At 38.6% G+C, this 27772-nt stretch overlaps 1 protein-coding gene across 2 annotated transcripts in view; it reads right to left on the bottom strand.

The window, feature by feature from the left end:
• SCHIP1 (schwannomin interacting protein 1) overlaps window positions 1–12591 on the bottom strand; it is a 670730-nt gene extending 658139 nt beyond the window's left edge. Inside the window, exon 1 of one of the 2 annotated variants that reach the window (XM_019731976.3) lies at window positions 12226–12591. In XM_019731976.3, coding sequence (XP_019587535.3) covers window positions 12226–12291 — 66 coding nt within the window. In that variant the 5' untranslated portion in view covers window positions 12292–12591. Of the gene's footprint in view, window positions 1–11602; window positions 11667–12225 lie in introns of those variants that run through there. The other variant, XM_074327035.2, reaches the window with a different exon arrangement.
• Between the last annotated feature and the right edge of the window lie 15181 nt (window positions 12592–27772).

Raw genomic sequence — 27772 nt, 5'->3', positions numbered from 1 at the left:
AAATGAAGACAGTTGAAGGGGCCTCTGGTACAACATCAAGTGCACCAACATTCACATTATAGGGGTACAAGGAGAAGAGAGAGAGCAAGGAATTGAAAACCTATTTGAAGAAACAATGACAGAAAACTTCCCTAACCTGGTGAAGGAAATAGATCTATGAGGTTGGACATTTAAGTTTGCAAACTCATCCTAGAAAAAGTGCTATATACTTCATTGCTGAATATTACTACAGTCACCTTCAAAGTACTACCCTCGTGAAGCTAAGCACTGACAAGAGCCTAGTCCACCCTTCAAAGCAATGTGAACACTATTTCTGGAATAGCCATCAGAGCTCTCATCTTATTACCCCTGATGTACTGAATGCCATCAAAATGTCTTCCTTTCACTATTTCCTTTATCTTCAGGTAAAGAGAGAAGGCACTGGGGGCCAGATCAGGTGAGTAGGGAGGATGTTCCAATACAATTATTTGTTTACTGGCTAAAAACTCCCTCACACACAGTGCCGTCTGAGCTGGTGCATTGTCGTGATGCAACAGCCATGAATTGTTGGCGAAAAGTTCAGGTCGCTTTTGTTTAACTTTTTCATGCAGCCTTTTCAGCACTTCCAAATAGTAAACTTGGTGACTGTTTGTCCAGTTGGTCAAATTCATAATGAATAATCCCTCTGATATCAAAAAAGTTTAGCAACATCATTGCAACAAGTTTGTGAACTTAATTGGCAGACCTCATACAAGCCCAGGAAGCACAGAGAGTCCCAAACAAGATGAACTCAAAGAGACCAACACCAAGACACATCATAATTCAAATGACAAAGATTAAAAACAAAGAAAGAATCTTAAAAGCAGCAAGAGAAAAGCAGTTAGTTAGTTACCTACATGGGGGCTCCCAATAGACTGTCAGTTGATTTCTCAACAGGAGACTTTGCAGGAGAGAAGGGATTGGCACAGAATATTCAATGTGATGAAAAGCAAGGACCTACAACCAAGATTACTCTACCCAGCAAATGTATCACTTAGAATTGAAAGACAGATAAAGAGCTTCCCAGACAAGAAAAAGCTAAAGGAGTTCATCACCACTAAACCAGTTTTACAAGGAATTTTAGAGGGACTTCAAGACGAAAAAAATAAAAATAAAAATATCAATAATAAAATTTAAATAACTACATACCTATCAATAATTACTTTCAATGTAAATGGATTAAATGCTCCAATAAAAAAAAATAGGGGGACTTAATGGATAAGAAAACAAGACCCTTACATATGCTGCCTATAAGAGATGCACTTCAGATTGAAAAACACGCATGGTCTGAAAGTAAAGGGATGGAAAAGATATTTCATGAAAATGGAATCCGAGGTAGCAATACTTATACCAGACAAAATGGACTTTAAAACGAAGGCTATACTAAGAGACAAAGAAGGACCTAGTGGAATCCCACTTCTGGGTATTGATACAAAGAACCCAAAATGTTACTTTGAGGGGATGTGCTCATCCATGTGTTCATTGTAGCATTATTTACAATGGCCAAGATATGAAGGCAACCTGGGTGCCCCGGAATGGATGAATGGATAAAGAAGAGGTGGTACATATATACAGTGGAATATTACTTGGCTGTAAAAAATGAATCAAATCTTGCCATCTGTGACAACATGGATGCACCTGAGTGTAGTAAGTCAGACGACAAAAGACAAATGCCGTACGATTTCACTTGTAAGTGGAATCTAAAGAACAAGAATAAACAAACAAAATAGAAACAAACTCCTAGATATAGAAAACATTTTCATGGTTGCCAGATGGGAGGGGGTTGGGGGTAGGTGAAAAGGGGAAGGGATTAAGAAGTACAAATTGATTGTTATGCAGTATTCATGAGAATTTACCATACAGCATAAGGAATATAATCAATAATACTGTAATAACTATGAATGCTGTCAGATGGGTACTAGATTTCTTAGGGTGATAGATGGGAGGGGGGTTGGGGGCAGGGTGAAAAAGGTGAAGGGATTAAGAAATACAAGTTGGTAGTTACAAAATAGTCATGGGGATGTAAAGTATAGGGAATATAACCAATAACATGGTGATAACTATGTATAGTGCTAGTATACTATGTAACAACTACGTATACTAGGACCCTATGCATAGAGTATTAGTCAGGGATATTACTTTGTAAATTATATAAATGTCTAACCACTATGCTATACACCTGAAACTAATATAAAATAATATTGAATGTCAACTCTAATTGAAAGATTTAAAGGGGAGAAACAATAAAGAAGAATAAGAGGTTCAAAGTTCCAGGTCTTGGGGATGTAATACACAGCCTAGGAAATACAGTCAACAATACTGTGATAGCAGGTACAGTGTCAGACGGCTGCTGGACTTATCACGGTGATCACTTCTTTAGCATGGGGAATATAATCAATAATACGGTAATTACTACGTATAGTGCCAGGTGGGTAGTGTTGAATAACTATGGTGTACACCTGAAACTAGTATAATAATGCATGTCAGCTACATTTTAATAAAAATCTTAAGTTTACCCCAAATAATAATATGAAACCACTGAAAATGGTGTTATAGAAAAACATTTATTGATATGGGAAGATGTGTGTGATATATTGTTAGTATTTGAAAGGTTATAAACTGTACGTACAGTGCTTGGCAGTTTTCATAAAAATAAATATATTTCTTTATAAAAGTCTGAATAACTATGCACCAAAATAAATATGAACAATGCTTCCTTCTAAGGACTTTTATTTCTTCTGTTTTGATTTCTGTATTTTCTGCAGTAAGCATAAATTAATCATGTAGCAAAGAAAAGCAAGTTTTAAAAACTCAAAAAAAAGAAGCAGCAAAGTACTTTTAAGCTAAATAGTAAATAAATCACTCCGTCATTAATTATGTGAATTATGAGCTCTGGCTTTGCAGATTTCCCCCAAAATCTGATTTAAGACGTTGAAATTTAAGAGACTAAAGACAAAGTCCCATAGCAAGAAGATCTTAGGACTGCTCTGTTAGGGGGATGACTATCCTTGCGTTAAAGCCCTGGGTGACTGGGCCCGTTTTCCCTTCCTCATCTTACTGTTGACCATAAACTGGAAAACTGGTTTCAACCTGGGGGTGGGTTCTTTAGTCAAAGATGCTCGAGCCTCTGCACTGAGGCTCAGTGAAGTTTTAGGCAACTTTGCTCCCTGCTCTTAGTTCTTTGTGGTTCCAAGGAAGTTTCCTTCAAAAGGAAAGAAACTGATTGGTGCCCACGCTGGGAAGCAGCTCCTGCTGTCACTTCCAAGTAAACAAAAGCTCTGGTGGCTGTTTGAGCCACACCGACCGCACTGACCTGAACTCTGACTTATTTTTAATATTATTAATTTTTATTGTAAGCGGGTGTGTATGAACTCTTTGCTATACTCCACGCACTCTGTCCAGCACTTTTCATACATTATTTTATTTAAACTCTTAACAGCAGCCTTGGAAGATTAACACTACCATTACCCCCATTTTAAAGATGAAACAATTTGCCCAAGATTAATTACATAGCCAGTAATGGGTAGAGTTGAAATGGGAACCCAGATCTATCTGAGTTTATTAGCTGTCCCTTAACCATTTAAATGAGTGTGTTTAAAATTCACATTGGGAAGAAAGTTCAATTGGTCATTCCTGGGTCTTTCTAAACCAGAATAAAAGTGATTCCAAGAAAATAATAAACCAACATCACGACCATAGGAATGATTCTGCTACACAGCTACGCCCTTGGCTGCTGGTGGCAAGGTCAGCCAAGACATAACCAAGGGTCCTTGTGTTTCAGCTACGCACTGACTGGCTTAAACTTATCACTTAACCTCTGCAAACCTCAGGTGCTTATGTAGAAAATGAGCTTTATAATACTTGTCCTAAATACCTCATTTATGAGTACCAAAGGAGACAATGTATGTGTAAGCACTTTTAAAAGTCCAAAGGGCAAGGAATCTTGATTAACCCTGCATACAAATTACTTTTACCCTCAAAACCCAAAAGCAATGTAACTCTTATATAGCATTTTGCAAAAGACTGAGAGGAACTTTTAAAATACAGAGAAACCTTAATGTGAAAAAATCCCATGTGGAATGTTTCCCCATGTTTAGCATTCAATTTATTAAGTCCTGAGGAAAAGTCATTTACTCAATGTTCCCTTCTCCCATCTAATGCTCTTTGATTTAATGTCTCGTCTCTAAGTGCATGAACTTTTGAACAACAGAAATTTTTGCCACAGGACTTAAGACTCTCCTGTGACTTGATGTTAAGAAATGTCCTAAGTCATTTGGTTTCTGTTCTCTGGAGTTTGGCAGTGAGCTCATACACATCCTAAGTTAAAACCTAGGATGATACTTGGCTCACTAATTTAAAAATATTATACCAAGGGTTAGGATTATCCTTGCATAAAGGACTAATTATTTCAAAAACTAATGTCTAGGGATAGGGAAAAGAAAGTGATTTTTACCATTTTTTTAAATTGTAAAAGTAATGCATGCCCATGTTAAACAATTCAAATGGCACACGTACAGTGAACGGTAAAAGTACCCACTCAATGCACATTTCCACTTCCTGTTGGTAAACACTATCGATGATTTCTTGTAAGTGTTTTGAGAATTTTTCTATTATTAAACAAGTAAATAGATGTAAGTATATATCTGTTTATTTCTTTAACACAAACAATGTCATTCATACTATAGTGATTGCTCTGAAAAATGGTTGTCTTCTCCAAAAGTGGGCTTGTACAGTTTTTCATAGCCATTTGTGTAATTCTCAGTTTGTAAACTTCTTCTGCAGTATTCCATTGCATGGATATATCGTAAGTTATTTATGCATTTTTCTCTAGATGTATATTTAGTTGATTATAGATTTTTAATATCACGAACAATGCTGCAACCAATTCTACCACATTTGTTTGCTCAATGACGTGGGTATATCTCTAGGAAAAGTCTTAGAAGTAAAATTGATAAGTCAAAAAAGATGTGCATTTAAAATGTTGACAGATGTTGCAAGCTGCCATCTAAATGTGGCTGTACTGATTTACTCTTCCCCCACAACTGGTGTGCGAGACCCCGACTGTATAAGAAACTATTAGACTGAGGTACATAATACCAATGATTCAGTGGACCCTGAATTAAAATAAGTATTTTCAGGTCTTAGCTACGAAGGCCTGGAAATGCTGCCTTTAGGTGTCCTGTGCATTGCCAGGCTCCTTACTCTGAAAAGAATAAGGTTGAAGTCAACTGAATCTCATAAATGGGCTTAACACGCATGGTGTGCTTACTGTGTGTCAGGTACTGTTCAAAGTGTTTTACTTATATTAAGTCACGTAGTTATTCCTTCTACCAATCCTATGAGGAAGATACTTTTATCATTTCCATTTTACAGACAAAAAAGCTAAGGCACAGAAAAGCTAAGTACATTTCCCAAGGTCATTCAGCTGATAAATGATAGAGCTCAGATTTGAACCTAGGAAGCTTGAATCCAGAATCAGGTACTTTTAGTCACTTATGCATCTGCCTCTGTGCTCCTATTATTGTGCTAAACACATTTATTAAACTCTTATTCTATGCCAGGAATGATACATGCACCATCTTTAGCCTCACAGCAATACAAAGCATCATCCCTATTCCTTAGAGATATTCAAGTGGCTTGCCAAAGTGACAGAAGGAGGCTTTGTACCCAAGAATGTCTGATGCTGAAGCCTGTATTTATTCTACTACGCCATTTCTTCATGTGTAAGGAAGCTAAATGGGAGTTATCCCTGTCAATAAAGAGAGTTTTTCCAGGGGCCGTATCACCCCTAATTCTTCCTTTACCACAGTTCTGTGCAGTTAGAATGCTCACGTATTTGTAGTCACATGCATGTGGGCAATCTGCTCTCTCTCATACAGTCTGAGCTCAAATTGTTCAGTGTGGACCACAACTGAAGACAGAATTAAGGTCTCTAAATTCCAAATCGTAACAGAGCCCTTTTTAAGAAAAGTGACATAGTTGAGTACAAACGAGTGACATAGTTGGGTACAAAAGGCACAAATGACGTATGTACCCCACTCAGGGACATACATCACTAGAATACAGTAGCGACATATTTATAATGTCAGTAAGCAACTCATTATCAGTCCATCAAAACAACAACAACAACAACAACAACAACAACAAAAACCCAAAACAGCTGTGGTGCTGGTTCCTGAGTTTACAACTGAATTTCTTTACTGTAGATAGAAAGGACCCAGGGATGTAAGAGCAGCAAGAGGAAGGAGCGCTTCAGAGAAGTTTCTGGGGAGGAAAGCCCACCCATCACTGCTCTGCTCACACCCACCATGCCCAGCACGGTGTATGAGAGTTCAGGTCTGCTACTTACCTGCTGTGTGACCTTGAACAAGTTACTGAACCTCTCTAGCCAGAGTTTCCCATCTGTAAAATGAGTAATAACCAATAACACTTTCCTCATTACTCATTAGTCTGTCATGAAGATTAAATACTGTCCAGTACAGATCACTGCCCTGAAGGTTAAGAGTGAAGCACAGAATCACAAAAGTCCACATGGACAGACCCCTTTGCTTTCATGTCGCAGTGTCTTACTGCTTTTTGTTTTAATGCAATAAGGAAAACATGCTGTCCCATATCTAAGTCTGTGGCTGGGAAGAAGATTGCCACTCATCTTCTCATAATAGCTTCACACTCGGGAGGTCAGAGTGTGCAAATCCTGTATTTCTGTGTCAGCAGCCCTAGTTATGAATGGGGCATCAGATCTGTTATCACTGTCATAAAACCACATGTTACCAGAGCTTATCTTTGGTTGCCACAGCTTGTTAGGCACAAGTCTGTGTATGATTGCTTGGTAGGCTTTGGAGGTTAATTTGATCGTCTCTTAAAAGTTTACTTTTTTGTATAGCAGGAAGCTAATGTAATATTACTACAAGTGTTTTCCTGAACTACAATAAAACATGTCAGCCTGGAAGAATATGCAAATTTTGCCATTATGCTGTTCAGTTTTAAGGGCAATTAAATATTTGCTTTGAGCTTCTCACATTGCATTCCAAATCCATAAAAAACTTACTATTCATGTCTGTACCTAAAGCTTATTTAGCATTAAGTCTTTGCCATGATTTCCCTTTCACTGAAAATTGGGTTTTCAGTTGTACATCACAATCCTAAACTATGTGAATCTTTACTTGCAAAGAAATTTAATATTTTTTTCTGTTTATGTTAGATCAATAACTTTTGTCACTTTATTAGCTGGGCAGTGGGAAACAGCTGTTTAAGGTTTTCTCTATGAGAAGACGTCTGCATCTCAGGAAAGCAGTGTTGACTCTTCACTCTGTCCCATAAACAAAGAGCAGATCCTGCTAGGCTCTGGCGGCCAGGATCAGGTCTGCATGAAGCAAAGACATCATCTTGAGAAATAAAGTGTAATAATAATAATAATAATACCTCAAAGTGGCTTTTAAAAACTGCAGGGATACAAAAATAAAAATTAAAAAAATATATTTTTACTATTGAATCTGAAAAAAGGGAACCTAAATTTTGTCAGCATTGTTGTTGTCTATAAATATAACTTTTGTCTTCCGTGCCTTAACCTTTTGTTCAAAGGATTGGGTCAGTGAAGTAAAACTCAGGCAAAATTTGAGGAATTGAGTAGTGCCTGAGATGAGAGAAAAACGAAAGGTCTGTATGTCACTCATTTGGAAAAATAAAGGAGAAGTCCATCGGCAGACAGTTCTTGAACTCTTAATATCTTCCCTTAATGAGAGTCTCTTCCTGTCCATTTCTGGTTCCAATATACCAGCCCCTATCACACAATTCAAACGTATAAGTCCCCTTTGAGTATTCTCTTCCCTTTACCTTCTTCCTTTAATCAATCTTGAAATCCTGTTCACCTTTACTTCATATTTTCTCATATCTTTCCCATTCTTTACACACCTGGTTCAAGCTCTCATCTCCTCTCACCTATAACAGCAAAACCGCCTTCTCACTGGTCTCCCTGACCCTGACTGCTCTCCCTTTATTGCATCCTCCACATCATGACCACGATTCACCTTCTCAAAAGACCATTTGATCATGTCACTTCTCTGCTCCAAAACCTTCAAGGGAAAACAAACTCCATGCCTACATTTCTTTGATGGATTCTGATTTCCTTTTCCAGGCATGTTTCCCATGAACCTCCTATATATTTTCCAAATTGTAAAATTAAGGAGACACTTCCTCTCACATACCCACGCCACCCTGCATTTACATCATCTTGAGAGTGAGGGCCTCCTTAAATTCTGCACCCTAGGTGCCTTGCTCGCCCCACCCTGAATTCCCATGGGATATTTTGTAGAGATATCACCTTGGCAACCAAGGAGGTCTACCACTCAGATCTCCCTTCAAAAAATAACTTGTTATTCAGCTGCAAAAAGTGCAGTTAGCTGATAGCCTCCAGGTACAGAACACAAGGATCTGCTTTCACTTTTGAGTCATAACCATGTCCTTCCTGGGAACCCCCAGTGAGTGACTGAGCGTGTCAGGAGTACTAGGCCTAGCCCTTTCTGCTCAACGTGGGGCTCCTTCAAGGTAAGGCCATCTTCCCTCTGGAGGCCACTGACTTGGATGAGACTTTCAGATTCACATTGTGGTCTGAACTTTCTCCCCACCCAGTTCTGCTTCCTCTTCCTTTTAGCTTTACCCTCCAATAAACCACTTGTTCAGTAATCCTGTCTTAGTATCTGCTCCCAAAGGACATAAATGACACATCTAGTCCACAGCGGTCATACCCATCTGGACCGGGAGCTACAGATGAAGTGATAGGCTGAAGTGGTCTTGTCATGTAGTGGATAGAAGGCTGGGTTCCAGAGTTTGGGTTCAAATCCCAGCTCCACCACTGCTGACCTTGTATAACCCTACACAAGCTATGCAACTTCTCAGTACCCCAGTTTCTTCATCTGCAAAATGAGGATTTTTAACAGCAAGTGAGGACTATGTGAGATAATGCATTTAAATTTTTTAGCGCAGTGCCTGATCCATAGTAAATGCTCAAGAAATATTCATTATTATTGTATAGACTTTGAAATGCCATTTACAGAAGTTGTTGGGTATAATAACATAGAAGACATGTTCACTTTCTCAGAGAACTGTCCAAAGGATGTAATAAGGCTAACGAGGCTTAATTAAAAACACTTCAAACCCAACCATGTGATTTTGTTTTCAATTTCACTTCCTGTTATTCCCAATATGGCTCCTCTTCTTCTCCACACACTGTCATCACCTTGTCGTCTCCTGCCCTGATTTGCTTCTTCCCATATTTCTTTTCCACCCACCTAAAGTGCCTATTCCTCTTCTTTCCATCATTCCTGCTAATGACTGCCTTCAAAACTTGGTTCAGAACTTACCTTCTCCAGAGATTTCTTGACCAGCCTTCCCTATCCACCCCAACTGTGATCATTCCTCTCTATTGGCAAACCTTAAGAACTGTACCAGTTTGAAACAAAGTAGAACAAAATATAATCTACTTCTCATACCACATTGAAGGTGTCTGTGCCTCCATAAACAATTGCTAGTAATGAACTAGCGGGAACAGCATCTCCCTTTTCTTTAGCCAAGACCTCCCCTCCCCCACCTACCCTTTTCCCTAAGGCTAGGAGATGGCTTAGCAAAGTGACTCTCAATAAATGCTTACTTAAAGGATGAATGTTTTTGGCTGTGGATGCCTGGTCAGTCTGCAAATTATATTTTTTATATCCTCTATCTACATGTGAGCCTTGAAAAATGAAATGTTTCATAAGACCATCTCAGCTACAGAATGGGGAAACTATTGTATGAGGGAAGTGCTGTACAATCTAAAAATGATTGCATAAGTTTTATAATTAATATAATTCTGTTTTATAAAATAAAGGCCTGGTTTATAATATATACATCTAAAAGCCAGTAGGAAATCATAATTAGAGACAGATGGCAAACACGGCATTCTCTCCTCTCATTATTTCATACATAAGATATTCCCCACAAAGTGGCACTGAATGTTTTCCTGTTACCACACAGCGCCATATAAGCTCAGAAAAATAAAACCTCTTTTTACACCTATGAAACTGACTTCAAACAAAATAACCAACTTCAAAAGTAAGATGAAAGTGTTTTGTATGCGGTTGAATGAATGTTTTTACATAGCTTAATATTTGTATATATGTATTAAAGCATATTGCAAAACATACCAAAACAGTACTACAAAGCTTCAGCCATCCTACGTATTCAATTTGAAACCCTCATCAAGATATTCACATTCAAAGATTCCTACATCGAAGAGGTCACAATCTTAGGTGTATTTAAATACTGCGAATGAATAGTACCTTTGAAAAACTCCGTTACGCACAGAGCAATACATGAGTATAACATTAATAGTCTACACAGGTTTTTATGGCTCCTAATATAATATGTCCTCTCAAGGAATCATTCATACATATTGAAATGCATTTTTACTGTACTACTTTGAGCAATTATGAATTGAACATGGTTGATAAAATAAACATTAAAAGTTATGTAATTTTTCTAAATATACATAATCCTCCATAAGTATGCTGCTCTTTAAGTGATAAAACATTAGATCTCGAACATTAAAAAGTAAAAATAGTTTTCACACTGATTTTCAAGAGTATACATTTTTATTGTTGCAATTCAGTAAACTATTTTACCAAAGTTTACAGTCTCCTCCAATCCAAATCAAATCAAAACCAATTGTTTTATAATCAATATTATGATTCAAAAATAATTAATAGCTAATATAAAATAATTAACCTATTTACTACTTCATTTTAAATATAGTGAGGAACTACAATAAGATGGCATTAATACTATTGTAATCTGTTCCACTTAACAAGTTTACATTTAAGATGTTTCCATTTTTAAATATCAATACTTACTGTACATTTAGAAAACCCAGTTGTAAAAATCTATTTTATTTTTCAGAAAACTGCTAGTTCAAACTACTTTTCTTTGTGAATTCTGAGTTGCTACATTATTTTCTAATCTTCACAATAATTAGTAATTATTGATCTCTCAAAAAGCGAGAACGTAATGCAAAGTGAAAGAATTGTTACATAAAGACAAGAAAGTAGATTTCTATTAAACAAATGAGCAATACTCAAGACAAGTTGTTTATCTTAAACATACAGCACATTACAGTCATAATCAGCTCACCACCACAATTAGAAATATACATACACATATTTCAAAATAAGTCTTTTAAATAAAGTACTGCAAGCACCTTTCTAGCTTAAGGATTTGAAATAGCAATTAAATCTGAACCTTAAATCATTCGTCTCTAACTAGAAGAGCAAGTCCTAAGGATGTAAATCTCACCCAATGAGACAAGAGATACTGAACGGATTATTAATTGCTAAGTAATTTCTTAATTTTAGAATGTAGCACCCAACACTGGCAAATAAATAGTATGATTTATGAGCCCACACTCTCATGCTGTGTTACTAGAGTTCAATAAATACATGCACATCCTAAATGTACAGAGTGGATGTGATTTCCACAAGGCAAGAAACAGAGCAGGACCCGGCGATAGCAAGTCTACCCCATCTACTTATTATTCAAACACTAGTACTTAGAATACCTAAAATGCCTGCTGAACACTGCGGCTCAACGTCCCCCTGGGGTTACTCCGAAGCACAACCACATCTCTTCCCCTCAGTGACCAGGGAGTTTTAAGAAGGCAGGTAACATGGGATAGAAATTCTCTCGTGCAGAAGCAAGATAACTCTTCTCTCCGAATTTTCAAAAACCAACACCCCATCCCCATAGACACAGACACACACAATCACCTTCTTTTCAAGGAAGAAAGGAGGGTTTTTCAAATAGGTGCCTAAAACGTGACGCGTACATGAGGATGAAAAATGTAATTTTCCTCTACTTGCTGCTGTGTAAGATGCTTACAGATCTGATTAGAAAACCTGGATGTACGTAAAAAGTAGTGCTTTCAATGAGATTCCTTTAGTGATCTGCCTGCACAGACATAAGTGTACATAAATAATACATATTTATGCAAATCTGACTACATTAACAAGGACACACACACACGCACACCTAGACCAATAATTAAGCTTACTCTGCTCTACGAGCCCCCTTTGACATTTTTTAGCAAGCATATTATTCAGAACACCGATTTTAAAAAAAAATAATAAGCAGCTACATATAATGCATGCCAGAGTGGCATGTTTAGAGGAGCAAATACATTACCAGACGCATTTTGAAGTTTCTGGAACACCTGCAGGTAAAAGGAGACTGTGAATCGGATGCTGGCATGCGGTATTCCTCAGAATCGCAGAGCTCGGTGTGACTGTGGGGGAATGTGAGGCGAGTGTGAGGCTGGAAACCTTTGAGTTGAGCTCACTCTAGGCATCAGAAAGCCTCAACGAGGGGAAAGAAAAAGGCAGCCCACAGACAGCTAGATGAGAAACTTCTGGCACCTCTCCAGCTCAGGAATGAATTCTCGGTAATTTGGAGACGTATAGTGATGGAAATGAAGAGAAACTTGGATTTGCGGGTGTATTTGCTCAGCCATGCAGAAATGGGCAGGTAACAGTCTCTCGGGTCATTTTAAAACAGTCATTCAGGCACAAGACTGAATCAAAAAATTAACAGGCATCCTTTTTTGAAAAAATAAAAAGGCTACTCCAGCCAGCTTCCCAAGATGCCTTTACAAACTTCAAATGGATCATTCCATCAGCTATTTGTTGCACATTTTATTAATCCCAGTGCAGAGGTAAACTGGCAAATCTAATTCCTTTTATGCAGAAAACTGGATTTACTGCTTCTTTTTATAACGCACTTTAGTCATATAAATACATAGGTTTACTTACAGAGTTCTCGTTTCTTGTGTAAAACCACTACTGTTTTGTCCAGATAAAATGCTAAAAGGCTTGTTCACAGCTTTTCAAGGAAGTGGAGAAAAAAATGTTTTAATACTCAGAAGCTGAACCGAGTACAGATATTTAAATGTAGAGTTTGCAGCAAAGAGAGTATAAAGGAAGAGCCCTGAGCCATTAAGTGGCACATAAGAGATACGGTTATACACGAACACTGAGCAGGCAGGTGGCTCAAGTCCATAAATATATACATAATTAAGGATGGGAAGAAAAGAGCTTTGGCAAATTAAGTTCTTACTGACAATAGCTGTGATTCTGTTTAGGCTTACAAGTAGGCTAATAATTTCTGGGGAGCACATGTGGACTTCACCTTGACTGAAGAACTCCTAAGCTCTCGAATGGGAAGCGAGGTTGGAAGCTTCGCACACTGCTAATAGATATTCAAATGTAATGAGAAGGACAATATTACCATGACGAATGCTGTCATATTCCATTGTGCCCGTGTGACTTAACTCCTCATGCAACCTCGCAAATGGCCATTTGCCTGGACTCAATAGCAAATGTGCTATCGATGTGAGGGTGGAGATGGGAGGCCGGTTTTATTTGTTTTACTACACACACCCCTTTGGGAGGCTCAGGATAAAATGCCTGGGCTGAGTGTGGGAGTGATTCTTTTCAAGGCCACATTAATCTATAATAAATCCAAGGTAGAATTAATAATGACCAATTAAGCTATTTATTATTTTAAATCTTGAGGTCAAGGGCAGAACAGTGTTTATGTTTATTGATGGAGGGTCGATGGCAAGCCTGCTGAAAATGGCGGGCTCATCTTTTAGTGTGTTCAATAAACACGTATTGACTGGGCAGCCTCCAGGCCCCCTCACATTCCAGGGCCCAGTGCTTCTTTTCTAAGAGATTTTTCTTATCTCTCCACTGCCATCTGCTTCATCCATTCATTCAACAAATACCTAGTGAATTAGACGCTCCACCCCATGCTGCGGAGAACACAAGGACACTTAAGACGAGACCCTCCCTCAAGGGGTTTGCCATTGTCAGAGAGACCACAATGGGTCTCAGTAAGGTATGGACACAGCAGAATTACTTACAAACACCTATGCCCACCACCGTCTCTTCTTCCAGGAATTCATGTTATAATAATCAAAAGTATCTGAATGCCTTCAATACCACCGTTAGCCTGTGAGGACAGAGCTGTCTTAGTCATTTTCACATCCCTCATACCCCGTATGCCATGTACCTCCATCCATTTCTAAGTGTTTATGGAGTACCTACCACTCCCACATTCCCAGCTAAGTACCAGGGACACAGCAACGGACAAAATAGAAACGGCTCCTGTTGTTATGTGGCTCACAGTTCAGTGAGCGACACGTATGTTAAGTGCCATGAATAATATACAAAGTCTGACAATTAAGTTCGCGAACTCATCCTAGAAAAAGTGCTACGTACCTCCTTGCTGAATATCACTATGGTCACCTTCGAAGGACTCCCCTTGGGAAGCTAAGCACCGACACCAGTGCCTAGTCCACCCTTCAAAGCAATTTTGGAACTCTTTTTCTGGAATGGCCATCAGAGCTGTCGTCGTATTACCCTTGATGTCCTGAATGTCATCCAAATGTCTTCCTTTCAATATTTCCTTTATCTTCGGGTAAAGAAGTCATTGGGTGAGCTGGTACATTGTCGTGATGCAAGAACCATGAATTGTTGGTGAAAAGTTCAGGTCGTTTTCGTCTTTTTCATGCAGCCTTTTCAGCACTTATAAATAGTGAACTTGGTTAACTGTTTGTCCAGTTGGTACAAATTCATAATGAATAATCCCTCCTCTGATATGAAAAAAGGTTAGAACATTGTTGCAACACGTTCGCGAACTTAATTGTCAGACCTCACATGTCTTAGTTATCTCAGGCTGCCATAACAAAATACTGTAGACTGGGTGGCTTAAACAGATATTTTTTTCTCAGTTCTGGAGGCTGGGAAATCTGAGATCACGGTGCCAGCAGATTTGGTTCCCGAGGAGAGACCTCCTCCTGGCTTGTATACAGCCACCTTCTCACTGCATCCTCATAGGATACCACAGGAACCTCTGGTGTCTCTCCCTCTTCTTACAAGGACACGAATTCCATCATGGGGTCTCCATCCTCATGACTTCATCTGAACCTTATCACTTCCCAAAGGTCTCACCTCCAAATACCATCATATTGAGGGTTAGGGTTTCAATATATGAAGTTTGAAGGAACACATTTACTCCATAACAAAATACAAACAAATTAACTAATTAATGATAATCTTTTTCATTTTGTGTTTATAACATCTCAGACAATGTCAAGGGCACAAATGGACTAAAATTTGTGAGAGTTTCCGATAATTACCTTCCGACCTAGAGACTTGGGGCTAATGGGTTGGCCCTCATTAAGAGGCAGGTTTGTCCCCAGGAGCTGTCCCCTGAGCCCCATCAGACCAGCTAGCCCAGGCAACCCTTTGATCTGTCCTCCGGTCCCTTCCATCCCACTGGCAAAATGTTCTGGTTCCTGGCCTCACTGCTTTACATCCAAGCTGTCTGAAATGCAATAAGGTTTTTTTAAAGAGCACCCAGGATTTTAATTAAAGTTCCAGGGATCCAGCCAAGGATATTTTTCTAAAAGAGAAGCAATATCTGTTTTTGAAGACAGAACATTTCATACCAGAGATCTCATATTGTGATGAATGATAAATAGCGACATGGCTGTACCCTCCAAGGAACCAGACTGTGGCAGGCATGTGTGTGCATCCGTGTGCACGTGTGCCTGTGTGCACATATATGTGCATGCTGAATGCTCAATCTGCCTAATGAGGACAGTCAGGGAGACAAAGGCACTCCAGTTACTTAAACCACTCACATATTTAAGGCAGACAGTTAATGGAACAACAAAAGACTCTGTCTCTTAAGGGCAGGGGATTACCTTTTGTTCTCCCTGATGATTCCCTTTGATTTCAAAGGCTTTGGCTACAAGACTTCTGCAAACAGCATTAGATAAGAATTCAGCTCCTGTAAGTGCTGGTCAGCAGATGTCTACCGCACGCCTAATCCGGAAAGGGACCAGGTGGGATCCTACAGTTCCATGCCTCTCACACTCAGTGGTAAAGAAATTTAAAATATATGACACCCCAATATCATAGCTGGCAGTTTGGCAAGATTATTCTACCTATGAATTTTGTTTTTTTACAAATTCATGCTTGCTGCTTGGAAAATCCCTGATAATCCTCACTCATCACACCACTCAGAGGCTATAGAATATGAGCTCCAAAGCCACCCAGCTTCGTCAACCAACCTGGGAAGCCTACAGCCACACTGGTATGGGCAGGGGTGCACTTGTGTCCATTTCAGGCCCACCTAGGAATCCTCAGATACTGTGAAATGGAGGCACTAGTGGTAGACCTGTTAGGAGCTGTCCGGCCACCTCAGGTAGAAGGGCCAGGGGCTTGGAAATTCCTGGTATCCTCCCCTTCCCAGAGGCTATGGCACTGCCACAGGGCCAGCAACTACAGGTGGTTCCCTGCAAGGACAGCTGAGGGACAGGCCACTGTGGGTCTGTGTGAAGCCTTAGCCAAGGTGCTGGCTGGGCACCTTTACTGGGCCTGTGGGTGTGAAACAGGAAGCTGGGGTGGTGGTAGCCCATTTCCCTGACATTATGAATGTTATTTCTCTGGGTCTAAAGTGCAAAGGATAAGGAGGTGATTTTATGAGAGGTGACAGCTAGACAGACATCTCAACCCTGACCATTTATTCACCTAATGAAAAATTGATATGATTCTCCCTGCCTTGGTAAACCATCAAACAATAAGGCTACATCACCCCCAACCTAGCGTTTCACATCGATTCCAGCTCATGATAGTAGATATAAAATCAGGAGATATTATAACACACACAATTCTATATGTACTATTATATATTTTGCTATAATATAAACATACTGTATTCTCAAAGTGACACTACTACCGAGCCCTGAAAGGCCGGCCAGTGGAAGAAAATGAGAACAATATACAACCACAACCCACAAAAATCCAAGGCATGGAAAGTAAGTGACTAGGAGCCAATTACCAACTCAGAATCAAGAAGTGACATCTACAATTTTCAAAGTGTACAGAGCATGAGGCGTTTTCACAGCAGTCACAAGCCATCCTCATGCCAAAGGAAACGGGTCCATGTGCCATCTGCGTGGGAGCAGGAGTTAGAAGACCCAGCGTCTCAGTTGCCACTCTATCTCCTAGCACTGTCAGATCTCCCATCAGTGTAGTGGGGATTCTGTCTGCCCTGCCTACCTCCTAGCACTGATGTACAGAGAACAATACCATACATACAAATTTGTATACCAGTCAAAAAGCATTTTACAAATGTATACTTACAGCCCTAGGCCCGCCCTCCGCCCTCAGCATCAGTATCACTAGTGAATCATTACTGCTTCATCAACAGAGCAAAAGGGGAAAGTGCCTATCAGAACCCTACAAGGGAGTCAGTGTGTGAAGGATTAGGCCATGTGAAAGAGAGAGCCAAGAAAATCAAACTTCCCCCATACCTAACAATGCGACCCAGTCGGGGGTAGTGCAGTTCAATTAAGTGCCAGGCTTCCAGAGAGCTGTGTAGATTGACTGTCAAAGTTCTTGCTCAACTGAACTGAAACCTTGCAAAGTGGCCACCACTAAGACTCACCAAGGAATTCCTCATATAAACAGTAGTCAATGTCAATTAACCTTTGTGAACATGAAAAGTAAATGGAAAGGTTGAGGAATTAACAAGGAGACAAACACAGATGCCAGACACAAGCGTGATGTTACTGTAAACGCTACACTCACATGGTGGTTAATTTCAGTACAGCAGGAATGCCTCTCATGATAAAAGATCTTTTCTAAAAACGCAAGTGCATTAAAAATAGAAGCTGAGTCTAATCTATATTTTCCCCTATAGCACTCTGATTAATCCCACATCTGCATGGGAGTACAAATATTTATTGAAGACACCATATCGGTGCCTCCTGAATCGTTGAAGAATCAGTAAATATACTGCATTCAGCTGTGTGTCATTCAACTTCCTTAATTGAAGATTCAAATAAAATTAATTAAATTCATAAGTTATGAATACATCTTTTCCACTAAGGTAAAAAATATTTGTACGTATAGAACTGAATGACGTCATCACGAGTCCAATATCAGCCTCTAGGCAGTAATGCAGTTGGGACCTGCCACCCCTATCTCTAGACCTAGCCCCCTCTCCTCACAGCCCTACCTCCATTCAGCAATGTGGGGGCCCCATATGCATTTGTGTGGACTCTGATCAGACTACCCCAACCCCACGGCCAAAAACACCCCTACTGTATACCCTTGGGCTTAGATATGTGCACACTAGTCATGTAGTGCTGCCATCAAGATTTTGGACCAGAGGAAGAGGTCTTCACGGGCCCTGGAAATAGCCTTTGAGGTCATTTAGGGAGGGAATTCTGGTGTCTAGGTTGTGGGACCATGCTAAACAAGGGGTGAGAGACTCCGGGTGGGCATGCCTCCTTTGCTCCTTCATCTTTCCCCCAGTGGGGAAGGGCATGACCAGAGAAGGACACAAAGCAGGCCCTGTAAAATGCACCGCTTGGGGCAGGGACCCTGGTTCCCCAGGTCTAAGGAGGTAATTCTTGGACCTATCATCCTTCCAGCTAAACTCTCTTCTCCCTGTGATTCCCTTAATGGTAAACTTGAGTAAGTGGTCTATATCCATGCTGCCCTTCTTCATCAGCTTCTTCTTTGTGAAAGCCTTTAACTTTGCAACTTCTCACATTACAGCCTGTGTCCTCACTACCTAGTATAATTATTTTCTCTAAGAATACTCATAATTTCCTTCTTCCCAAGTTCAATTGCCCTGGTAGGTTTTTTTCTCTCCTGCTTTTAACTGCTAACATCACTTTTTACCTAGACCCAATCTAGCCTTGTTCCACCCATGTGCCCCTTTCATGCTACTTTCATCCATTGCCTCTGCCACTACTTTCATTTCCCTTCCTCCTACATCCATTCAGTCAAGGTAAGTACTGCTGTGGACCAAGGATCCTTCCAACTCTACGCACAGATGTCCATCTGTTTCCATGGTTGGTTAATACCAAGTGTACTTACTCAATTTTCTTTGACCCACTACTCTTCTCTCTACCTTTTCAGCAACCAAAATCCCTTTTTTTGTTTTTAAACACTTGAAGCTCATCTTTTCTATGAAATATTTCCACATTAACTGTACTCAGACCTCATCACTCTAGATAACATATAACAATGCCACAGCTGGGGCTCTGGCTCTGTATGAGGACGACGGAGAAGCACACAGAGATGATAAAGAGGGTTCCTCTTATTCACTAAGCCTAATTGATTTGTGTTAGTATCGACATTGCTAGAGTCATGTTTCTCACACTTTGCTACAGCACAGGAATCATCTGGGGATGCAGATTCTTACACAGCATATCTGCATGGGGCCTGAGAATTTGCATGTCTAAAAAGCTCTCAGATGATGCTGATGCTATGGGTCACTGGGTCACACTTTTCTGAGTATGAGTTTGGATTTAGCAAGAGAAAATGACTTGATTGATTATTAGTAATGTCTGCCATGAGCACTGCAATAAAGAATGGGAACATTGATCTAATTATTAATGATTCATTGGTTTATTGATTTCTTCAACAAATATTTATTGAGCGCTATGTGTCAGGTACTGTGGACAGAGTGGGGACAGAGAAAGTCACGATGTTCATGGAACTCACATTCTGGTAGGATAGAGAGAGAATTAAAAAGCAAACAACTAAACAAGACAGTTTTATATAGTGGTAGGTGCTATGAAGGCAAAAAACAGGTGATGCATAGAGCTAACAAGAGAGGGCTACTTCCAACCAAGTGGTCAGGGAAAGCCTCTCCACTAAGGTGATGGCTGGGCTGAAAAGGGGAAACTCACACATGTCATTTCTAAGGGAGCAGCCTTTCATCAGAGGGAACAGCAAAAGCAACAGCCCAGAGTCAGGAAGGGAATCAGAGTACCATATATTTGCCATCCTCAGATAATGAAGATAGTACTTACTTTGTATTCAGGCAAGTGTGTATTCTAATCTCAACTGTCCCACCATGGACAAGTTATTTAAACCATTTTTTAAAAACTCTTTCTATCAGAAGGTGTACTAAATGCCAGAGAAACAATGGTACATAAAATACAAGTGGTCTTACTCTCATGAAGCTTTTATTCCATCCATTTTAACCTGTTTCCTCATCTATAAAATGGGTAAAATAATACTGACTTTGCAAAGTCATGAAATAAAACAGTGTTTTGAAAATTTTATTATATAATACTTAGTAAGTTCTCAATAATTACTAGAATCCCTATCTTACTTTCATACTTGGCAATATAATGTTGACAAAGTATATATGCCTTTTGGGTATTTAAGATTTTTAATCTACTTTATTTTCCCCCTGAGACTGCAAATTCTCAAATTTAGGGAACATGATCTGTTATCGCTTTTGGCACCTTTAAAAAGCACTTCATTCACACAAGTCCTCAACAAATATCTTACTGAGTGCCAAATTAAAAAAAAAAAATACCGTGTTTCCCCGAAAATAAGACCTACCCCAAAAATAAGCCCCAGTTAAGATCGTCAGCCAGATGGACACATTTAGTACGTTATGACGATGTTCCAGAATACGATGACATGACTGTATTTGAATAAATGTAGATTGTCGTACATGAAAACAATAAGACATCCCCTGAAAATATGCCCTAATGTGTCTTTTGGAGCAAAAATTAATATAAGACTCGGTCTTATTTTCAGGGAAACACAGTAAACAGATCAATTGTTTGGTGATTTTGTTATAAGAAAAACTAGAGCAAAATAAGGGGAAAATAATAAGGGGAAAAGAGTGATGGGGAAGGGAAAGTGTTATTATACTTAGAGTAGCCAGGGAGGACTCACTGATACGGTCGCATTTAGGCTAGAATGGAGATTTAGGGCGTCAGCCATGTGCGTTTCTGAGAAAAGAACTTTCAAACAAAGGAAACAGAAAGTGCAGAAGTCCCAAGTGTTCCGTGTATTTGGGAAGAGCAAGGAGGCCAGTATGGCAAATTCCTTCCGTTTATAAAAGAGGAAACTGAGACCTAGAGACATAACCTTGGCAGACCCAAGTGTATCAATTAAGTTAATTTTAGCTGTTGTAACAAAATGAACAAATACTCTAATGCAAGAAAAGTGTATGTCTCACTTACATAAATTACACCACCAGTGTTCCAGAGCTGCCGGGGGCCTCTCGTACAAGCAGTGATTCAGGACCCAGGATTCTTCCATGTTGCATCTCTGCCGTCTGCAACCCAAGGCTTCCAGGCTCACTTTGGGGGTCGATCTCCTGTGTCTGACAGGAAGAGATTACGGAGGATCACTGAGAAGAGGTTTATAATAGGCCAAGTCTGGAAGTGGCACATCAATTCCATTCCCACTCATTGGTTATTGTTTAGTCATCTGGCCACCATTTATCACAAAAGAGACCGGGAAATGTAGTCCAGCAGGAAGATAAAGAAAAGGGATTTGATGAGCAGTTAACCAGTCTCTTATCTTGTCAAATCACCTTCCTCCTAACCTATGCTTTCCTCCTTTGCAATACATATTTCTATGTATTTGAAATACATATATGTATTTATGAAAATAATGCTTTCTAGAAAGTGGTCTCTATCTTAGTGATAGTTGGAGCTAATAATAGTATGAGACAGGAGCTAGAAGAATTGCTAGTTATCTGCTGCCAGTCAAAAAAAAACACATTCTATTGGTCAAGCAGTTTAATCTCACTGAGATGGGAATAATGAAGAAAGAGAGCAACCTATAATGGAGTGAAGGATCAAACAGAAATATGCTGTGCTGGGGAAGGAAGATAATATAGACAGAAAATTGTTTCATGACCCCACTTCATCTGCCTCCACTGTTTCACAAGATCTAGCTGCAAGTAGACAACCAGTTGCTCTCTGAATTTTCTCACTCCAGAATTTCAGCAAGATTGTTGTGAGGATCATGTGGAGATTACATATGCAAAAATAAAACTGAGGTATCACTGCTGCTGTAAAATGCAATTATAAATAGTGGAAAGAAAATATCTGTGTTAGGGAGGCAAGAAAATAGAGCCATATCATGAGATTGGATTACCTCTACAGAAAGTCTCTTTCAATATCAAAAGCAGTCCAATTAAAACTTTCAAAAGCAATACACATCTAAGAACAACATCATTACCAGAGAATAGGTCTGGATGTAAATAATCACCAATGAACAAAGTCTATGGTTTGCAAACTCTACTCTTTCATCTTGACCTAACAAGGCAAAAATAAAAAAGCCTTTTCAAAAAAATAGTCTTCTATAGCTTTAAATTTCTTAGGATGGTACTAAAATTATATGTAGTAAAACGAACCCATCTCATACAGTAATAATAATATCAACATCATGGATAAATATAAATCAAGGTTTGGGATGAATGAAAATAGTGCAAGTACTCCTTTGACAGAAATTATTATTAAAATGATATCAGGCTGTATTTTATTTAATAGTCATTAATTACCAGAAAACACTGTGTAAATTACACCCACCACTGATTTTAAATTTAGTTACATATATAACAACTTGAAAATCCCCCCAAAATAAATAAATGGAAATCATGAAAAAAACTGAAATAATATATAGCTAAAAATTAGGAAAGTGTCTCTCAACTTGGAAAAAATAAGAGCTGCGTTAATATAATTTCATTTTAATAAATAATTGCTGAGCACTCACCATGACTACTTTATGCTGAGCATCTCCTACAAATGGTCCTATTAATCCCCAATATCTGAAAATAGTTCTAATTCCTCCTAATCTGGGCATGAGCTTTATAATGGTACTTGCATCAGTACCAAGACATTTCATTTTCCAAGGACAGGTTAATGATGAGGTGGAGAATTGCCTTGGCTTTGAGAGCTTGATGGGGTTAATTAAGTGGTAATGGGTAATATACAGGGTACACAAAACACAAAGAGCACTCTCCTTTCTCAGAACTCATTATACTTATTACCTATTCCAGAGATTTGTCAATTAATCATTGATCATATGCTGCCTGTGACATTTTCTGTCTTGTCAATCCGTATTAATACATTATTCTTATGCTGATTTAATTTCTTCATCTTGCCTCTCTAATACTGAGAACAGAAACCATACATAACATGTTTTGATTTATTTGAAAGCACTTTTGCATACAATAGGTGCCAAATTATAATATCCATTGATGTAATGAATGAATTCAGAATTTGGGAATCTTTTTAGATTAAACCAAACCAGACTAAAAATAATCCCAAAGTAGAACACAGTCTTCGCTCTATAACTGAGGATCTGAGGCCTCTATTTTAAGTGCTGGTGTTGATTTGCATCAATAATTACAAGAAAAGCTTTAAGTAGAAGGAACTACAGGTATTATGTGGAAAGAATGGACTGGGGAAGAGAAGAAAAGACCAACTGATTAAAAAGCATATCATAACGAAACTTCATAAATCCACCTACAAAAGGGTTGACTAATTAATATCTCTAAAACTTCACACCCAAATACCAAGAACATATAAAAGATTAAGAGTGAATGGTCACTCGGAAAAGACTTTTAATGACACCATCTGAATTGTGAAAAACCAGATTTCATAATTAATCAAATCTTTAAAATGCAAATGTATACCAAAAATGTTAATTTATTTAATAAGGTATGTTTTGATTGTCAAATGAATTGATGGATAATCACCTTACAATCAATATTTGTTTCAAGATATATTTTTAAAAGTATAAAGACACAGCTTTGAAAAAAAGACTGCAGTATGCAGAATAATGGCCCCTCCTTGAACCTTAACATTAAATGGTGAGGGGAGAATTAAGGTTACAGATGCAATTAAATTTGCTAATCAACTGTCCTTAAGATAGAGAGATTGTCCTGGATCTTAAGATAGAGAGATGTCCCAGTGTAATCACAGGGGTCCTTAAAAGGGAAAGAGTGAGGATGAAGAATTAGATTAGTGTCAGAATGATGCGATGTGAAAAAGACTCGACTAGCCATTAGCAGCTTTGAAGATGGGCGAGGAGGGCCACCAGCCAAGGCATGCAGACAATCATCGGAAGCAGTGAAAAGGACGCAATGGATACAGCCTCAGAAAGAAACACAGCTCTGCTGACATCTTTTTTCTTTTCTTCTGCTAACATCTCAATTTTAGTGTCAGCATCTCAACTTTAGCAACCAGTGTCAGACTTCTGACCTCCAGAAATGTAAAATAATAGATCTGTGTTGTTTTAACACACAAAGTTTATAGGAACGTTTTACAGCAGCAATATAAAACTAATGCAAAGACCAAACATTTTAAAAGCCTTCGGACCGTTATTCATTTGACATTAATCTCAAATTCACTAAAAATATTGTAAGGAAATAAAATGTCTGCTTTTAAAAATTAGTTTATAACACAATAAAACAAGTAAACCAAAAACAAGGATAATGAAAGTAACAATAATAAGAAAGCCCAAATAAGATAATATTTATTTCCAGGGGGGGAAAAAGACCTAAAACTCAAAAGCATTTATGTGATCTTAAATTTGCCCTCTTTGGGCTGCTGTGTAGCTCTTTTTCTGACAGTGAGGTGCAAGGTGTAAAATATCTTATGAAAAATGTGACGAACTGTGTCTCAGAGAAAATGGTAATGTGCCTTAGCTCGTCTCCCCCAGTGGATTGCTTTGGTGCCATCCTAAGCCCTACTTTAGCTTTAATTTCAAAGAGCATAATATAATATTTGCTTCAAGTTCTCTGATGAGAAGAGGTACTGTACTAGGAATAGCAAGCAGGTACACTGTGACAAGGTCGAAATAATCTGTTCCCAGGGTAATAGCAAAACTCCAGCTGTTCATCACTTCATCACAGTGTGGGGGGTAGCAGGGAGGAGGGGATTATACTTATCCTGGTTGCTGACTTGCTGATGCTGAACTGAATTCAGTCTCTTAATTTCAAGAACCTCCAAAATTCAACTTCCACATATTCTATGTTTAAATACAAATAAGTATGCACAAACAAGCAAGCAGATATGTAAAGGCAATAGTAAATGTACTCAACGAAGGCGGGAAAGCAACGACGGATCGTTCCATTATAAAGGCACTGTCCATAACTACAAGGTGTTACAAGAGAGCTCAGATGGGCCATGCCCTAAGTTAACTGGTTATCTCTAAAAAGCATTCACTCTTGTGTTTTTTTATTACAGGGAGAGGGTACAGAAAAGAGATTGGCGATCAGGAGACCCAGGTCCGGTGTTGACTTGCCCAGTAAGTGAATTTAGGCTTTTTACTCTGAAAACTAAGGACATTAAACTACGTTAATGTGTCCCACAGTTTCAGATTTACCTAAGTAGAAAAATAAATAATATTGACTCTCAATGTAAGAAAATTATTTCCTTTTCAATGCTCTTTTTAACTTTTCTAAGCTCAAGAAAAAGTCTCAGCTTAGTGCTGGTATAGCTCTGACACCTCCCTAATACCAGCAAATGTCCTTTTGTAACAAAGAGAGGGCAGGCCTTAAGTTCAGAGCCTTCCAAAAGCAGTCTTTAGCTAGAACTAAAATATTGTTTCATCTTCATTGTATTTAATTTTATGGTTATTTTTTTATTTATTACATGTAAAACTGATTTCATTTATGGTATAATGTAATTAAATGAAAACAGGAAGTTAATATAAAGGAAAATATTAACTAAATAATATACAGGTACTAATTACACAGATACTTTAAAAAATCTTGGAGAGGAGGTACCCAATTGACTTGAAATTTGAGAAACGGTGAATTAAATTATTTCTAAGATCCTTTCCCATTCTAACATTCTGTAAGCCAAAGATCAGAAACCTTGCCTCCCCTATCAAGGCAACCTTTTGAAACACTATTTAATTTAGTTGCTGAGGTAACTCTTCAAATTGTTCCATTATTGAATTAATATATACATGTCTTATTTCTCTACAGTAAATGGTCAATTGCCCACAGCCAGGAAAATCAACATGTGTGTCTCATTAATGTATATTGAATGACTAAATGGATTCCTGCTTCTCTCATACGTGTATAAGGATATTTCTAGACCTAAAAAGAATCTTAGATTTAAAGCCATATCTAAGACAGCATAACTATATTGTTTCCCTGTTTATAGTTATGTACCCTTGGGAATGTTACAAAGATCAATCTCTTCAATCATTGTCTCAGATCTCAAGTTCCTCCAAAACCCTGTACTCTAAATACTATTTGAAAGCTCAAACCCGTAGGTCAAAGTGATATTTTATTACTAGCATGCATTTATCTATCTTTGCCCAACAGGGAAGGTGTAAGAAGGTGGCTGAGTGTCCAGCCTCGATCTTGTGGTACAAAATCAGGAGAAAGGAAAAAGGAATAAGCTTGCCAAAAGCCCGGCCAAAAAAAGTTATGGAAGTACAAGAACTACTCACCCCTGGGGGCCTCGCAGAGTAATAGCTTGTTGCATATGTTGGGGTGGGGAGTAGGGAAAGAGTTGAAGCACAGGAAATTATGGGGTTCAAAATGAAGGCATTATCCTCCTGAACAGAAGGTAATTCATAAGCCAGGCTGCCTGGGTCCGCTGCTTGTGGGTTGTGTGACGCTGGATAAGTTGCTTAACCTCTTTTGCTTGCGTTTCTTCAGCTGTAAAACGGGGCTAGTAATAGTACCTATCTCAGTGGGTTTCTCTGGGGATTATATTAACATTAATACACGTGAGTACCTACAGCATAGTACGTATCTATATTGCCTGTCATTGTAGCACTAGTATATCACATGGTCTTTATATATCTGCAGGTCTTCCCCTGCCATACTGTTCCCTTAAAAGGCAGAAACTGTGCTTTCTTCACTCTTATTTCCAGAACCTTGAACAATCCATAGTACATAGCCAAACCTTAATACATTCTTCCTGAAGGAATTCATTAACAGACCAACGCTACTACAATGATTCTCATCAATATATAACCCAATTTAAGAGGAAATACTAACATCTGTAGTCATTAAAATTGGACGAAAAAGGAAAACAAGCTTAACTCATCCCAAAAGGATTTGAGTGTCATTTTTATGGAATTGAAAGAAACCTAATTTTAAAATATATACTGAACATCAAGAAAAAAATGGTAAAGAAGAAAGAGTGAGGGACTGCATAGAGTGTTATCACTTTGTGCCAAGAATTTTTAAGTCCAATCTAGTCTTTCATACACACGATGCAGAAGATAAATAATTTCTTCACTGGCCCTTTATTTTTCCATACAATGCCAATTAACCTGAGGAGAGGGATTTAGCCAAGCTCGTTAGGATGGTCCAGAATTTGGATAAGAACTTGATGAGGGACATTGTTCTCCAGCAGCGTGTAGAGAGGCTCTCATCAATATGTTTAATAGTCTCTTCAGTCTTTATAATGTCATGTCTCGGACTCACGGAGCTTGTTTCCCAAAATGTGGCATAACTTGGACTGATTCTCAATGTAAAGTATTTAGAAAGGGCACGCCACAATTTTTTTAAAAGAGAATATATTATTTAACTATGACTCTAAAAAAGAGATGATAACACTAAGGAGATGATATAATAAATACACTATTTCTAAAATATATTTTGTAAACCAAAGTTAATCTTCTGTATAGCATAGTCTCTCTTCTTTTGAGGGGGGTGGTGTTTTAAACAATACTTTGAATGCTCATGGGTGGCTAACTGCTGGTTTACTTTTTTCAAGCTGAGCTCAGAAGAACGACAACTCTCATTGACCTCCTGGGAGCTAATTAGTGGAGAACTTGCATGCTAAAAAAGTCATCTCCAAACACCACAGGTACTTCATTTAAAAACGTAATTTACCTCTCATGTTTGAATTTAC

Source organism: Rhinolophus sinicus, chromosome 17 (assembly GCF_057876585.1).
Source record: "Rhinolophus sinicus isolate RSI-liver-muscle chromosome 17, RSI-T2T, whole genome shotgun sequence".
In the NCBI taxonomy this organism is placed as follows: Eukaryota; Metazoa; Chordata; class Mammalia; order Chiroptera; family Rhinolophidae; genus Rhinolophus; species Rhinolophus sinicus.
Note: the sequence above shows the minus strand (reverse complement) of the source record. Positions and strands in the feature narration are given on the sequence as shown.